This window comes from Cnephaeus nilssonii, assembly GCF_951640355.1.
Source record: "Cnephaeus nilssonii genome assembly, chromosome: 5".
NCBI classification, from domain to species: domain Eukaryota; kingdom Metazoa; phylum Chordata; class Mammalia; order Chiroptera; family Vespertilionidae; genus Cnephaeus; species Cnephaeus nilssonii.
Window position 1 is genome coordinate 27,749,997 of NC_137076.1, and position 16,474 is coordinate 27,766,470.

At 45.9% G+C, this 16,474-nt stretch overlaps 1 protein-coding gene across 1 annotated transcript; it reads left to right on the top strand.

Moving 5' to 3' along the window:
* Positions 1 to 10,506: 10,506 nt before the first annotated feature.
* On the top strand, positions 10,507 to 14,120 carry CD70 (CD70 molecule; the record flags this gene model as incomplete). Its single annotated transcript, XM_079773379.1, has 3 exons — positions 10,507 to 10,674; positions 11,332 to 11,374; positions 13,732 to 14,120. The coding sequence occupies 3 exons, from the start codon at positions 10,507 to 10,509 to the stop codon at positions 14,118 to 14,120; spliced, it is 600 nt and encodes a 199-aa protein (XP_079629505.1).
* Positions 14,121 to 16,474: the final 2,354 nt, after the last annotated feature.

Consider the following 16,474-nt stretch of genomic DNA (forward strand, 5'->3'; position numbering starts at 1 on the left):
CTCCTGCATGCTCCACCGGCAGCCATTTCTGTTTGAGTTAATTCACCTTCTATAATTGAAACTGTAGCCTTAAGCAGAGGCCTGAGCCCGGCCAGGGTGTGCGGAAAGCTATGCTTTCTCCGTTACCGCGGGCAACCCTGGCCTGGTCTCTCCAGCTCCGTTGCTGCCACCATTCTGTTTGAATTTGTTTACCTTCTATAATTGAAACTTTGTAGCTTGAGTGGAGGCTTAGGCCTGTCAAGGGCAGGCGGAAAGCTTGTTTCCCTCTGTTGCCTGGGAAACCTTGCTCTCGGTGGCTGTAGCCATCTTGGTTCGGTTTATTTGCATACTCTCCCTGATTGGCTTGTGGGCGTGGCTTGGGCTGGTGGGCATGGTTTGGGTGTAGCGGAGGTATGGTCAATTTGCATATTTGTCTATTATTAGGTAGGATTATTGATTATACTAGAGGCCTGGTGCATGAAATTCGTGCACAGGTAGGGTCCCTAGGCCTGGCCAGCGATCAGGGCTGATCTGTGGGGCGACCAGTGGAGCAATTGAGGGGCCCCCGCTGGCACCTGCCTTGGCCGGCCTGGTGCCAGCCCTGCCCCCCCACCACCACTGCCGCCGGTCGCCTCCCTCTGCGGGGTGACTGGCAGAGTGAGCAGGGGGGTAAGGGAGGGGGGAAGGCCACTGGCACCAGCCTTGGCTGGCCTGGGGCCTGTGAGCTGGAGGCAGCTCCTGCATTGAGCGTCTGCCCCCTAGTGGTCAGTGCACATCATAGTGACCAGTTGTTCCACCTGTCGTTCTGCCATCCAGTCAATTTGCATATTAGGCTCTTATTATATAGGATTCCTATGCTGTACTTTACACCTCCGTAACTATTCTGTAACCACTAATTTGTACTTCTCAATCCCTTCCCCTCTTTCACCCAGTCACCCAACCACCCTCCCTCTAGCAACCATCAGTCTATTCTCTGTATCTATGAGTTTGTTTCTGTTTTGTTTTTTCATTTATATTGATCTCTAGATCCCACATATAAGTGAAATCATGTGGTATTTTTCTTTCTCTGACTGATTTATTTCACTTAACATAATGCCTTCTAGGTCCATCCATGCTATCACAAATGGTAGGATTTCATTTTGTTATGGCCAAGTAATATTCAATTGCATAAATGCACCACCACTTTTTTAATCCACTTGTCCATTGATGGGCACTTGGGTTACTTCTATACCTTGGCTGTTTTAAGTGGTGCTGCAGTGAGCATGGGGGTGCATTTATGCTTTCAAGTTGGTGTTTTGGGTTTCTTCAGCTATATGCCCAGAGGTGGAGTTGCTGGGTCGTGGGGCAGTTCCATTTTTAACTTTCTGAGGACCCTTCATGCTGTTTTACAAAGTGACTGCACCAATCTGCATTCCCACTAGCAGTGCACGGGGGCTCCCTTTCTCTGCATCTTAGCCAACGCTTGTTGTTTGTGGATTTGTTGATGATAGCCATTCTGATGGGTGTGGGGTGATATCTCTTTGTGGTTTTGATTTGCATTTCTCTGATGGTTGGTGATGGTGAGCATCTTTTCCTGTGTCTATTGGCCATCTGTGTGTCCTCTTTGGAGAAGAGTCTGTCCAGGTCCTCTGTCCATTTTTAAATTGGATTGTATTTTTGGGCATTGAGATGTATGAGTTCTTTACAGATTTTGCATATTAGCCCTTGTCAGGTGTATCATTGGCGAATGTCTTCATCCATTCAGTATGTTTTGTCTTTTCATTTTATTGATGGTTTCCTTTGCTGTGCAGATGCTTTTAAGTTTGATGTGGTCCCATTTTGTTATTGTTGTTGTTTTGTTTCCTTTGCCTGAGGAGATATGTCAGGAAAAAATCGCTATGAGAAATATCAGAGATTTTATTGCCTATGTAAGAAACTAGGTCTTAAATACACATTACTGACTAGCCAAGCTTGTAACAACATGAATGAGCCTTGAGAATATCATGTTAAACAAAATAAGTCAGGCAGAATAAGTTAACTATATGATTTCACTCATATGTGAGATATAAAACTGAAGGCAACAAATGAATAAACAAGAAAAACAAATAAAAACCCATTAGACTCACACACAGAAAAGTCTTAAAAGCTAAGTTTGGCAATAGGAACAAAAAAATATGTTATAAATTCTTTAAACTCTAATTATGTGTTGACATTCAAATCTGAAAGACTTCTATAGCCACTATGTGTCATTCCAGACAAGAAAAAGCTAGAGTTCATCGCCACCAAACAAGTATTACAAGAAATGTTAAAGGGAACTTCTTTAAGAAGGGGGGGAAATCCAAAATATGAGTAATAATAAAATATTAATTATTAATATTTACTTCAAATGTAAGTGGGTAAATGCTCTAATCAAAAGACATAGGATGACTGAATGGAGAAAATAAGACCCATATATATATGCTGCCCACAGAATCTACTTCATATCGAATGACACAGACCAAAAATAAAAGGATGGAAAAAGATATTTCATGCAAATGGAAATGAAAAAATCTGGATTAGCAATATTTATATTAGACAAAATAGACTTTAAAACAAAGCCTATAACAAGAGACAAAGAAATTGTGGTTGCCAGAGGGAAGGGGTGGGGGGGGGAAGAGGTGGTCCTAATGTAAGATGGCAGGAGAAAATTTGACTTTGGGTGGTGGGCAAATGGTGCAATATACAGATCTTATAACATAGAAACCCATACCTGAAACCTATATGTTCATATTGACCAACGTCACCCCAATCAATTTAATAAATAAATTTTTGAGCTAGAAGAAACTATCTTTTATTTATTCATTATTATCAGTCTTCAGTGATAATCTAGATTATTCAGCTTATACTGCTGAAGTATGCTTTAGCAAATCTTATTTAAATCTTTAATGTCTTTGACCTTAATTAATCATTGGTAAAAATTTATCTCTAAATCAGTAATTATTTCTATTTTCTTTTCTTTCTTTTTTTTCAGTTTTTTATTTCAAGAAAAACTATTTTAAATATGATAATGTTACATGCAATAAACCCCAATTGTTCAAGAAAATTTATCTTACATATAATAATATTACATGCAATAAACATTAATATTTCAAGAATAAGAGGATTTGCCAAAACTGGTTTGGCTCAGTGGATGGAGCGTCGGCCTGCGGATTGGAGGGTCCCAGGTTTGATTCCGGTTAAGGGCATGTACCTTTGTTGTGGGCACATCCCCAGTAGGGGGTATGCAGGAGGCAGCTGATCGATGTTTCTCTCTCATCGATGTTTCTAACTCTCTATTCCTCTCTCTTCCTCTCTGTAAAAAATCAATAAAATAAAAAAATTTAAAAAAAAGAATAAGAGGATTTTAAGTATAATAATATTACCAAAACTGTACTAACACTGTATGATATCACAAAAGTTGTAGGAAATATTAAAAATATGCAAATAACAGGATTACTTCTATTATATTCTAGAATATTGTTTTTCCGCTCTGGCTCTATTTTTGTTTATCAATTTATGTTGTTAATTATATTCCACAAATGAGTGAGATCAGTTGATATTTATCTTTCTCCAACTGGCTTATTTTTCTTAGCATGATGCTTTTAAAGTCCATTTTGTCAGATATAAGTATTGCTACTCCAGCTTTTTTTTTCTTTTCCATTTTCATGGAAAACTTTTTTCCATCCCTTCACTTTCATCCTGTGTGTATCATTTGTTTTGAGGTGGATCTCTTGTAGACAGCATATAGTTGGGTCATATTTTTGTATCCATTCAGCTACCCTACACCTTTTGATTAGAGCATTTAATCCATTTACATTTAGGGTTATTATTGAGAGGTACTTATTTATAGCCATTTTAATTCTGTATGGCTAGGTTTCTCTCTCTGTTTCTTCTTCTCAGCAATCCCTTGCAGCAATCCCTTTAGCATCTTACCTAATAATAGACAAACATGTAAATTAACTGTACCTCCACTACGCCACCAGCCAATCAGAAGTTATATGCAAATTAATCCAACAAATATGGCGGTTAATTTACATACACAGGCGCCGAGTGATGGGGGTGGGACACTTGCGTCGTTGCCATGGCGATGACACAGGCATTCTGCCCCACCTCCGGTCTCTCAGGGCCTCTGAGCAGCATGGGAAGGCGGGGCCTGAGCGGAAAGCGGGTGGGCTGGAGTGGAAAGGCGTTACCGGCAGCCAGGGAAAGGAAAGCCTATTCTAGCATGAATCTTCATGCATTGGTCTTCTAGTTTCTTATAATGCTGGCTTGGTGATGATTAACTCCTTTAGCCATTTTTTTGTCTGGAAAGCTCTTTTTTTGACCATCTATTTTGAATGATAGCCTTGCTGGATATAGTAATCTTATCCTTGCTGGATATAGTAATCAGATCCTTGCTTTCCATTACCTTGAGTACTTCATACCATTCCCTTCTGGTCTGTAGAGTTTCTGATGAGAAATCAGGTGTCAGCCTTATGGAACTCCTTTGTAGGTAACAATTTTCTTTTCTCTTGCTGCCTTTAAAATTCTCTCTTTGTCTTTAATTTTTGGCATTTTAATTAGGATGTGTCTGGATGAGGGTCTGTTAGGGTTCTTCTTGTTTGGGGTTCTCTGTGCTTCCTTAACTTGTGTGACTTTTTCCTTTACCAGGTTAGGGAAGTTTTCTAACATTATTTCTTCAAACATCTTCTCTATTCCTTTCTCCCTTTCTGCCTCCTGTGGCAGACCAACTATTCTAATCCTTCTAATAAAAGAGTAACATGCAAATTAACCATTGCTCTGCTACACCCACAAGCCACGCCCACCAGCCACACCCACCAGCCAATCAGGAACAGGTATGCAAATTAACCCAACCAAGATGGCTGTGACCATGGAGAGAGCAGGAGGGAGGCTTGGGTTTCCCCGCTAATGGAGGAAGCCAAGCTTTCCGCACACCCTGGCCAGCCCAGGACTCCGCTTAAGGCTACAAAGTTTCAATTATAGATAAATAAATCCCAACAGAAATGGCTGCCACCACAGAGCGAGCAGAAGGCTTGGCTCCGCTCCAGGCTACAAAGTTTCAATTGTAGAAGATAAATAAATCCCAGACACCAGGGCCTCCTCTTGGGTCACCGGGAGTGTGGCCAGCCTGCAAACCACCACAGGCTCCTCACCCAGGCCACCCCACATTCCAAGGGAACCCCCACCCTGATCCAGGACACCCTTCAGCACAAACCAGTTGGCCCCCACCCATGCACCAGGCCTCTATCCTATCTAATAAAAGAGTAATATGCAAATTGACCATCACTCCAACACACAAAATGGCTGCCCCCATGTGGTCAAAGATCCTGCCCCCATGTGGACACAAGATGGCCACCATAAGATGGCCAGCAGGGGAGGGCAGTTGGGAGGGACCAAGCCTGCAAGGGAGGGCAGTTGTGGGCAATCAGGCCAGCAGGGGAGGGCAGTTGGGAGGGACCAGGACTGTAAGGGAGGGCAATCAAGCCTGCAGGGGAGTGCAGTTAGGGGTGACCAGGCCAGCAGAGGAGGGAAGTTGGGGGCAAACAGGATGGCAGGGGAGCTGTTAGACATCAATCAGGCTGGCAGGGGAGTGGTTAGGGGGTGATCAGGCTGGCAGGCAGAAGCAGTTAGGGACAATCAGGAAGGCAGGCAGGCGAGCAGTTGGGAGCCAGAATTCAAATTTAGGCTCCAGGTTCAGGATTAGGGTAAAGAAAGTGATGTGACCAATGCAAGTGCAAGGTCAGATTCATTCTTTAAACATTTTGGGTCAAGGTGGTCAAATGGTACAAACTTCCAGCTGTAAAATAAATAGATCATGGGAGGTAATGCACAGCACAGTGACTGTAGTTGATAACACTGTATTGTATATTTGAAAGTTACTAAGACAGTAGATCTTAAATATTCTTATCACAAGAAAAAAAATTAGTTAAAAAAAAAAAGAGAGAGAAACCCCATAAAAACCATTTTGATATTTTGCTCATCCTGAGCATTTTTGGGCAATAATTTATCGACTTTTTAAAATATTACACTAGCCTTAGCTGGTTTGACTCAGTGGATAGAGCATTGGCCTGTGGACCAAAGGGTCCCGGGTTCGATTCCATTCAGGAGCACTTACCTTGGTTGCAGGCTCCTCCCTGGCCCGGTCTCTGGTCAGGGCTCCTGCAGGTGGCAACCAATCAATGTTTCTCTCACATCGATGTTTCTCTCTGTCTTTCCCTCTCTCTTTCACTTTCCCTAAAAATCAATGGAAAAATATCCTTGGGTGAGGATAAATAAATAAATAAAAATATTACCCTAGAATATTATTTTACTTGATCACTGAGTTTTGGGGTGCCCCCTTGCTTTTGCACCTGAATGTCACTCACCTCACTCTGCTAGGTTGGCTGGCTTTAGAATCTAACCTTTCGACCTCTGAGTCATATAAGCCCTTTCTCTGGAAAAATGGGGAAAATCCAAATTCTTACAGTCCTAGAGAGGAGATAGAGATGGGGTAGGGGAAATTGGTGCTAAAACGGGGGGGGGGGGGGGGGCAGACGCCCCCTCTCCTGGCTGAAATCCAAGAAGTGGGAGGCATGATATTAGTTACGGGAGAGGGGCTGTAGCGAAGGGGCCTTTGTCTCCTTCTGGTTCAGAACCCTGCAAAAGAGAACCCCAAGGGGCATAGCTCTCTGGCCAGTGGGAATATCCACAACAAAAGAGGAGTGAAGGAGCGCCAAGTTGGCACCTTCAAGCTATTCTCACTTCTCAGGAGCATGGGTGGGTGTGAATGGTTCTGAGTGGCCCTTGGGCAGAGCAAAGGGCAACCAAAAATAAACCCTTCAAGAGAAAGGTGATCTTACCTCCTGTGCTCAGATAGCTCCTCAGGGCTTCTCCCCTGCACTGTCCCTGGGCATCCCTGACTTCTCAGAAGTGGTGAAGGGACAGTGAAGGGACATCGTTGACCAGGGAGAGAAAAGGTCACTTCATCCCTTCTCTGCAGCCTCTTGCATAGAAGGCTCAGCCAGTTCTGGTTTCAGAACCCCCACCCTTCACAGAACTACACAGTGTAGAGAACTATTGATCGATGGAGCCGCCCAGGGGCATCGACCCTATCATACAAAACCGGGGAAAAACCCAGGCTGTGGTTCTTGTCAAATGTGTCATAAAAGGAGACACCTGCTATGTGTTTGGCCAGAGCTTTCATCTTCACTAACAAATGATTCAGGAGGGTGGGGAGGGGGGTTCCTGTCTTTGTTATTACAGATTACACCACACTGAATTTTTATGTTGTGACATCTGTGTTTGTGACAACATGCAAGTGCACTGATAAAATAAACTTGAGGTAAAATTGCTGGGTGGAAGGTGATGCATATTTTGGTATCTTGATTGATTTCCCCAAACTGCACCTCCAAATGGATCCATTTCAAATCCCAGCCTCCAATTCTCTTTCCAATTCTCTGAATAAGAATGAGACTGTGTTCCAATGCATTTGCATTGCTTTTTATAACCTGGCTGCCCACATTTGTTTTGTGTTTCTAAGGGATATTAATCACTTTTTCATGGCTTAATTTTTAAGTTATGTACTGGTAAATCTTAAGGAAATCAGTCTTGGCTGATCGTGGCTCTATTTTTAGCTTCTGTTGGCAGAGGCAATCCTTGGCATTCCTTGACTTGTAGATGCATCTCTCCAATCTCTGCCTCGATGTCACATGGCCATCTGCCTCTGTCTCAGTGTATCCTCTTCTTTTCCTATAAAGACACCAGTCATTGGATTTAGGACCCACCCTAATGCATTATTGTGAGTGCCCCACGTTGGGCTGCCAGTTGCGGGTGTACCCCCCACATCCCATGTGGTTCAGAGTTCAGATTCAGGGTTCAGGTTCAGGGTTCGGGCTCTGGAGGAGGCCGCACACAAATGAAAGAGACTAGACAAGAAAATATTAATTTGGGAATTGGGGGCCAAGCGGAAGCCCAGGAGAGGATTCCGCTTCGCAGTGGCCTTTCGATCCCTTTTGTTCAGGTCTGGGATCCACCCATAGCCCTTAGGCAGGTAATTCCAATAATAGCTCAATGATAGCCCATCAGCAAGGATTTACATAAGACTAAAAGGTGGAAGTTGCTTCAGCTACCTTTGTCTCAACTAGACAGTGGGTGTATGGCTCTGACCCTTGCCAGAGCCTCAAGGTTGACCAGCCTTTCGGGTTCCTTGTCCACCTCTTTCTGCTAGTGAAGGCAATGGGCAGCTTCCAACACATTATGACCTCATCTTGGCCTAACTGCACCTGCAAAGACCCAGTTGCCAAATGAAATCACACACCAAGGTTCTGGAGAGACACAAATTGGAAGAGGCAGGCACTCTTCAACACACTACAGCCATCAAAAACAGGCTGACCTCCAATGGACACAAAACTCTGGGGGTGAGGGCATGTATGGGAGTGGCGGGGGGGGCAATGGTAAGATATGTACACATATAATCCTACTTAATAATAGAGTAATATGCAAATTGACCGTACCTTCGCTACACCCACAAGCCACACCCACCAGGAAACCATCCTGCCGGAGGCTTTTCTGGCCTTGGGCACCAGGAGATCCATCGCCGGGACGCTGGGGTGTGGCTGAGCCCAAGGCTGGGAAAGCCTCCGCAGGGGGCACCAGCGGGGAGCTTGAGATGGATGGCAGGCAACTGGCAGTCGGCTCCTGCAACAACCAGAGGCTGACCAACTGGAAGTCAGTGCTGGCCCCGCCCCCAAGCAAGCAGTTAGGGGCAATCAGGCAGGCAGGCAGAGGGGTTAGGGGTGATCAGGTAGGCAGACCAGTGGTTAGGGGTGATCAGGTAGGCAGGCAAGTGGTTAGGGGAGATAAGGTAGGCAGACCAGCGGTAGGGGTGATCAGGTAGGCAGACAGACCGTCACTGGGCTGGCCCCGCCCCCAAGCAAGCTGTTAGGGGCAAGCAGGCAGGCAGGCAGAGTTGATAGGGGTGATCAGGTAGGCAGACCAGTGGTTAGGGGTGATCAGGCAGGTAGGCGAGCGGTTAGGGGCAATCAGGTAGGCAGACAGCCCCTTGCATGGCTGGCCCCACCCCCCAGCAAAGAAAGAGGGAGGCCCAGGCCAGCCAAGCCATTGCACCCCAGCCTGTCGCCTGCAGAGGGAGGCCACCGGTGGCAGGGGAGGGGAGGCAGTGCTGCACAGATGGCAAGCAGTGGCAGCGGCGGGGGTGGGGCCAGCTTCCTGCAGACCTGGGAAGGAAAGACCCGATAGGCCCTGATCTCAGGCCAGGCCTAGGGACCCTACCCGAGGGGTCCCGGATTGTGAGGGGGTGGTTGGGCTGAGGGACACCCCTGAGTGCATGAATCTTCATGCACTGGGCCTCTAGTACCTTAATAAAAAAATGAGAAAAAAAATAAAAAATAAAAAAAATTTTTAAAAAACAGGTTGACTTGCCCTGGCCAGTGTTGCTCAATGGTTATAATGTTGACCCAAGCACCAAAGGTTCAATTCCTGGTCAAGGGCATGTACCTGTGTTGCAGGTTCCATCTGCCTGCAGCGCATTTGGGAGGCAATAACGTGTCTCTCTCACATCAATACTTCTCTCTCTCTTCTCTCTCTCTCTCTCTCTCTCTCTCTCTCTCTCTCTCTCTCTCTCACACACACACACACACACACACACACACACACACACTCCCTCTCTCTCCCTCCCTCTTTCCCTTCCTCTTTTCCACTATCTATAAAAATTCCTCTGAGCTTCCAATGCTGAAACAATATCCTTGATGCCCAGCCAGCGTGGCTCAAGGGTTGAGCATCAACCTATGAACCAGGAAGTCACAGTTCGATTCCCGGTCAGGGCATATCCCTAGTAGGGGGTGTGCAGGAGGCAGCCAATCAATGATTCTCTCTCATCATTGATGTTCCTATCTCTCTCACTCTCCCTTCCTCTCTGAAATCAATAAAAAAAATTTTTAAAAAATATATATCCTCTGGTGAGGATTAACAAGTACAGGTGGATTCCAAAGGACCAAGGAGAAGAGAGAACTGAAAGGCCATGTGGGGTGTTTATAAGATCAAGACAGGAAGGGACAATTCATCTCCTTCTACTCTCTTCCTATTGGGCAGGTGGGCCATATGGTCCCATCAGGTGTGGCCCCACTATATGCCAGGGAAGCTGGGAAGATGGAGAGGAACACGTGGCTGTTTGGGGAGCCCCTCCTCAACCCGCACCACCTGGGTGCTTGCTGTGCCCCAGTGCCCAGCACAGAATCTGGTCTATAGTAGATACTCCAGAGGAGGTGTGCTGAGTGAGTGAGTGAGTGGAAGCATGGAGAGGGAGCATGGGAAGATGGAAAACAGGCAACTCCCTGGTCCGAGGGAGCTTCAGAAGCAGCGGGGAGTTCCTGCCCTGGGAGAGCTCAAGTCCTGCCCCTTGGCTGGGGATTCCCCCCAGTGGGGCGTGGTGAATCCGTGGCAAGTTGTGGCAGGTCTGGTCCTCTGAGCTTCCAGTGCTGAAGTTCATTTCCCCCCTGAGCGAGAGAGACACCGCGCAGGCAGAAGCCCACCATGGAGATGGCGGAGGAGGGCTATGCCCGCCGGATGCGCCACAGGCTCATGGCGCCTGTTCTGCGGGTGGCTTTGCCGCTGTCTTTGCCGCTGTCTCTCCTTGCTCTGGTAATCTACGTCCTCTGCTACCAGCACCCGGCGCAGCAGCACCTGCTCCAGCCATCTGAGGTAAATCGAGAATGAAAGAGATTCGCACCAGTGAATTTGCTGGACGGCTTGGGTACATCCGGGTGGCCCCCGGAATGGCTTGGCGGGGTGTGGAGGGCAGATGGGCAACCCGGCGAGAGAATCAGAGGCTGCCCAGGGGTCTGGGCTCCGGCCGGTCCTGCAAGGAGGTAAATCCCGTGTGGGGATCTCACGGTGGTTGACTGCATCTGGGAAAGGTACAGGGGACCTGTCGCAGACAGTGAATGACTGGCTTTGGTGTTCCCCCAGCAGGCTGACTCAGAGGCTGCTGGGGGCTTCACAAAGCTGGAAGGGATTGTTGGGGTAGGGGGCAGGCAAGGACAGGAGGAGCCCCACCTGTTCACCTAAGAGCCCAGGATGCCCACCACAGGGATGGCCTCCGGGGCTGGGCAGGGGGCTCTGCAGTGGAGAGAGGTAGCTACGCATCCCACCCCCTCTCAGCATTATGTCCAGGAAACTCAAGTTCTTGAAGGTTTGTTTCTTATGCTCCAGGCTGATTCTCACATACTTCCTCTTTACGGGGTTGTGTGTGTGTTTTTATAAAATTCACAAAAGTCAGCCCCTTGAGATAAAGGGGAAAGAGCAGGGTGGGCAGTGCAAAGAGGGGCTCTGATGGCCCGGTTTTCTCTTTTCTTCCAGTGGGACGTAGCTGAGCTCCAGCTGAACCACACAGGTGAACAGGGTAAAGTATATCTCTGTGTGAGTACATGCGTGCGTGTGTGAAAGAGAGAGAAAGAGAAAATGAGAAATGGAGAGAGAGAAGAAGGAAGGAAGGAGGGAAGAGAGAGAGAGAGAGAGAGAGAGAGAGAGAGAGAGAGAGAGAGAGAGAGAGAGAGAGAGAGAACGGAAGAACGAAAGAAAGAAAGAAAGAAAGAAAGAAAGAAAGAAAGAAAGAAAGAAAGAAAGAAAGAAAATAAAGAACCAGACCAAGAGAAAGGGAAAGAAAGAAAATAGGGGAGAGAGAAATAAGAAACAGAAAGGGAGAGGAAGAAAAAGAACGAGAATGAGAAAGAAAGATTGAAAGAGAAAGGGAGACGGGGCAGTGTGATCCTGGGTGTATGCTGCCTTGCTCTTTCCCTCTGTCCTTCACATTTTATCTTCTGCCGTGAGAGAGCCCAAAACAACTAAAACCCACTAACAGCAATTGCTAACATTCCTTCCTTCGTTCCACAAACAGCTGAGCACCTGCTGTGAGCCAGGCACTGTTCTGGGTGCCACCATAAGGAAGAGAAGAGACAAAAAAAAAAAAAAAAAACCCTGCCTTTTCTTCTACTCCAGAAAAGGATGGAGCATGCCAAAGAAAGCACATGTAGGATGTTTTAAAGAAAAATCAAGTGGGGGGATCAGGGAATGAGAGAGGGAGCTGTTAGGTGGTTTCCTCACACCCTCTCTGTAACCCTCTTGCTGTCCCCAGCATTTTGAGGGCTGTATTCATTCCATTTTGTGGTGCAGGAACCCCTCTACCTTTTCGTTCAGGCCATTTGTTGTCCAGGCTGTAATAAGAGCACACCACACATTTACGTTTCATTAGCCATGTCCTCCCTCACCTGCTAGACTCTGGAGTCTCTATCTAAATCGGATATCATTGGCATGTAACATTAGTTCCGGGTGTACACCATATTTGTATATGTTGTGATATGATCACCACAGTAAGTCTAGTTAATATCCATCACCTCACATAGTTACCAATTGTTTTTCTTGTGACGAGAACTTTTAAGATCTACTCTCTTAGCAATTCTTTTTAAAATATATTTTATTGATTTTTTACAGAGAGGAAGGGAAAGGGATAGAAAGCTAGAAACATGGATGAGAGAGAAACATCAATCAGCTGCCTCCCGCACACCCCGCACTGGGAATGTGCCCGCAACCAAGGTACATGCCCTTGACCAGAATCGAACCTGGGACCCTTCAGTCCGCAGGCCAATACTCTATCCACTGAGCCAAATTTAGCAATTCTTAAATATACAATGCAGTATTATTATATAAAAACTAGAGGCCTGGTGCACAAATTCGTGCACCAGTGGGGTCCCTCAGCCTGGTCTGTGGGATCAGGCCGAAACCAGCTCTCTGACATCACCTGAGGGGTCCTGGATTGTGAGAGGGTGCAAGCCAGGCTGAGGGACCCCACTGGTGCATGATCGGGGCCAGGGAGGGACTTGGGAGGTTGACCAGCTGGAGAGGGACCATGGGAGAGCTCCAGGGCATGTCTGGCCAGTCTTGCTCAGTCCCAATCAGCTGGACCCCAGCAGCAAGCTAACCTACCAGTTGGAGCGTCTGCCTCCTGGTGGTCAGTGCACGTCATAGCGTGCAGTTGAGCGGCACTAGCATATCATTAGCATATTACACTTTGATTGATTGAATGGACGACTGGACACTTAGCATATTAGGCTTTTATTATATAGGATATGTACATAGTTGCCATGCTGTAATAAGATCCCCAGGACATTTTTATAATTGGAAGTTTGTACCTTTTAACTACCTTCCCTCATTTTGCACTCCCACCTCTGGCAACCACCAATTTATGAGTTCATTGGGTTTTTGTTTGTTTGTTTATTTTTAGATTCCATGTAAAAGTGAGGTCGTATGATACTTGTCTTTCTCTATCTAGTTCGTTTTACTTAGCATAATGCCTTCAAGGTCCATCCATGTTGTCTCAAATGACAGGATTTCCTTCTCTTTTATGGCATAATAATATTCGTGTGTGTGTGTGTGTGTGTGTGTGTGTGTGTGTGTGTGTGTGTATAATGTTTTAATCCATTCATCCATCAATAAGGGCCCATTCAGGAAGGCTGTACCCTCATGACCTAATCACTCCCAAAGGCCCCACCTCCTAAAATCATAACCTTGAGAATTAGGTGTCAACATAAAAATTTTGGACATTTGGGGGCGGGGGGGTTTGATGACAAATATGTGATACCTTAATCAATAAAGTAATTTTAAAAAAAAACATAAATCAAAAAAAATTTTTTTGGACATTCAGTCGACAGCCCTCATTTTCCCTAAACTGCCATCCTTCCACCCCCAACTCTCTGCCTCCAGGACTGCGGCAGGACCCCAGGCTGCACTGGCAGGGGGGCCCAGCACTGGGCCGCTCCTTCCTGCATGGACCACAGCTGGACAACGGGCAGCTGCGTGTCCAGCGTGATGGCATCTATAGGCTGCACATCCAGGTGACACTAACCAACTGCTCCTCCTCCGTGAAGAACACTGTGCCCCGCAGGGCCGTCCTGGCGGTGGGCATCTGCTCCCCAGCTGTGCGCAGCATTAGCCTGCTTCGTCTCAACTTCCACCTCAGCTGCACTGTCTCCTCCCAGCGCCTGACATACCTGGCCCACGGGGACACTCTCTGCACCAACCTCACTCTGCCGCTGCTGCCATCCCAAAATTCTGATGAGACCTTTTTTGGGGTTCAGTGGGTGCACCCCTGACTCCTATACCTCCTCACTCAGATTTTTCCCAAAAAGCCAGGAGGAACTGGCTTTTTAGGTCATTTCACTAAGGACATTCTCTTTTCTGAAGACCACATTTCACTTGTGGTGACTACATTCCATTATCTCCCCTCCGGGTAGGCAGGAAGAAGTCCTTTAAAATCATCAGACTCCCATTACTGGGTGCTGGAGCCATCCAGGCTCAGCCCCCTGGTGTGGGGATGATTGAATAAATTCATAGTCCCTCACCAGTCTGGCTTCCTGCATTCCACCTTCGGAGACCTAACACTTCGTTTTTTCCGTTTATTGTTTAATACACTATTAAATATGATTTATAATAAAAATATATACGTGGTTGCATGGTTCTTTCTTTCCTTAGCACTAACTCTATACTGTAAGGCCTCTTCATTATACAAACATGTGGTGCCCCATCCTTCTAGGGGCAAGCCCAGACACGGTTCGGCTTTCTTTCGAAAGATGTCATCAGGACTCTCAGGCTCAAATATAGGCTGAAACTAACACAGGAAACATCCTATCATATTTGGTGCTTGCCCAATGTCAGTTTTATTCTATTGGTTATTGTTCTAACGGTTGTTTTGAAAAAAAAGCATGTTTCAGGAGAATAAGAGCAACAGCTTTTCATTGACTGCAGGTGGCAGTTGGGGTTTTTGTTTTGTTTTAAAAAAATATATGAATGAATTTCTTTCTTCCTGCTCTGCAAATTGAGATAGATGGTATTTTCACATTTCCCCCTTCATATCAAGAGCTTTCTTTGAAAACATCCCTGATCAGTGTCTGGTTATTTATTTATTTATTTATTTATTTACTTAGCAACTGCTTTTCTTCCTTTCTGTGTCCCTCAGAGCCAGGAAGGACCTTTCCCAAGAATCATGCCCCACAAGGAGAAGGCAGGGGTGATCGGCAACCACAGAGGCCACATTTGAGCAACAAGGAAGGTAGAAGAAGGGGCTCTCAGGCATTTTCTAGTTTAAGTTTGTATTCTGTCTAAGTGTAAGCATCGAAAGTCATCTTGAAGCACTGGGCTATCATCACTCTATTTTTAAAAAAAATTTTTTTAATCTTCACCCGAGGATACTTTTTCCATTTAATTTTTTTTTTTTTTTTTTTTTTTTTTTTTTTTTTTTTTTAGAGAGAGAGAGTGGAAAAGAGAGGGAAACACAGAAACACTGAAGCAAGAGAAACACATTGATTGGTTGCCTCCTGCATGCGCCCCGACCCTGGCCTGGGCTGGGGAGGAACCTGCAACAGAGATACGTAAGTATGTACCCTTGACCGGAATCGAACCCGGGTCACAGGCCGACACTCTATCCACTGAGCCAAACTGGCTAGGGCCATTCTATTTTTGTATCATGTCTGCAGAGACTCAAATGTAATAAGTAAAATTTTAAAATGATTATGCAAAATAAAATCAAAAGCAATATGCCCATCTGGTGTGGCTCAGTGGATGAGTGTCGAACCAGGAGGTCATGGTTCAATTCCATGTTGGGGCACATGCCTGTGTTGCAGGCTCAATCCCCAGTGGAGGCCATGCAGGAGACAGCTAATCAATGATTCTCTCTCATTGATGTTCTTATCTCTTTCTCCCTCTCCCTTCCTCTCTGAAATAAATAAAGAAATTATATTTTTAAAAATTAAAAGCAATATGACCAATCCAGTTTGTGCGATGATTCATTCTAAACCAAGATCTGAAGGTTGCTAACTCAGCAAATCAAAGGACTATGGAGAATCAGGTGAAATTTTTTGTAACTGTGTACTGAAAAACAGAATCGACTAGCCATTCCGTCACCAAAAAGGATTCACTGAGGTGGGAGGATTGTAGTCTAGTGTGTGTGAAGACATGGTGAGCCGCATGCACACAATGAGCTGGACAAAGATGGAGAAGTACTTAAAGAAGGAAGTTCAGGTTACAGCCATAGAGCTTTGTTGTGAGCACACAGTTCTTCCTGTGCAGTTCCCATAACACAGTGCGAGAACTCCTCCCCTAAGCCCTAGCTCCTCCCATAGACCCTCCTGACTTAAGATGTCCAGCTTCAAGTCTCTGTCATAATTTTTATCATAACCAATGGGCTTATTAATTTTATGTAGTTGAGTTTCTACTTCCCCAGAGGACTTTATTCAAATGCAACAAATAGCCCGGCCGGCATGGCTCAGAGGTTGAGCATTGAAGAGGTCACGGTTCTATTCCAGGTCAGGGCACATGCCTGGGTTGTGGGCTCAATCCCCAGTGTGGGGCATGCAGGAGGCAGCCGATCCATGATTCTCTCTCATCATTGATGTTCTATCTCTCTCTCCCTCTTCCTTCCTATCTGAAATCAATAAAAATATATTTTAAA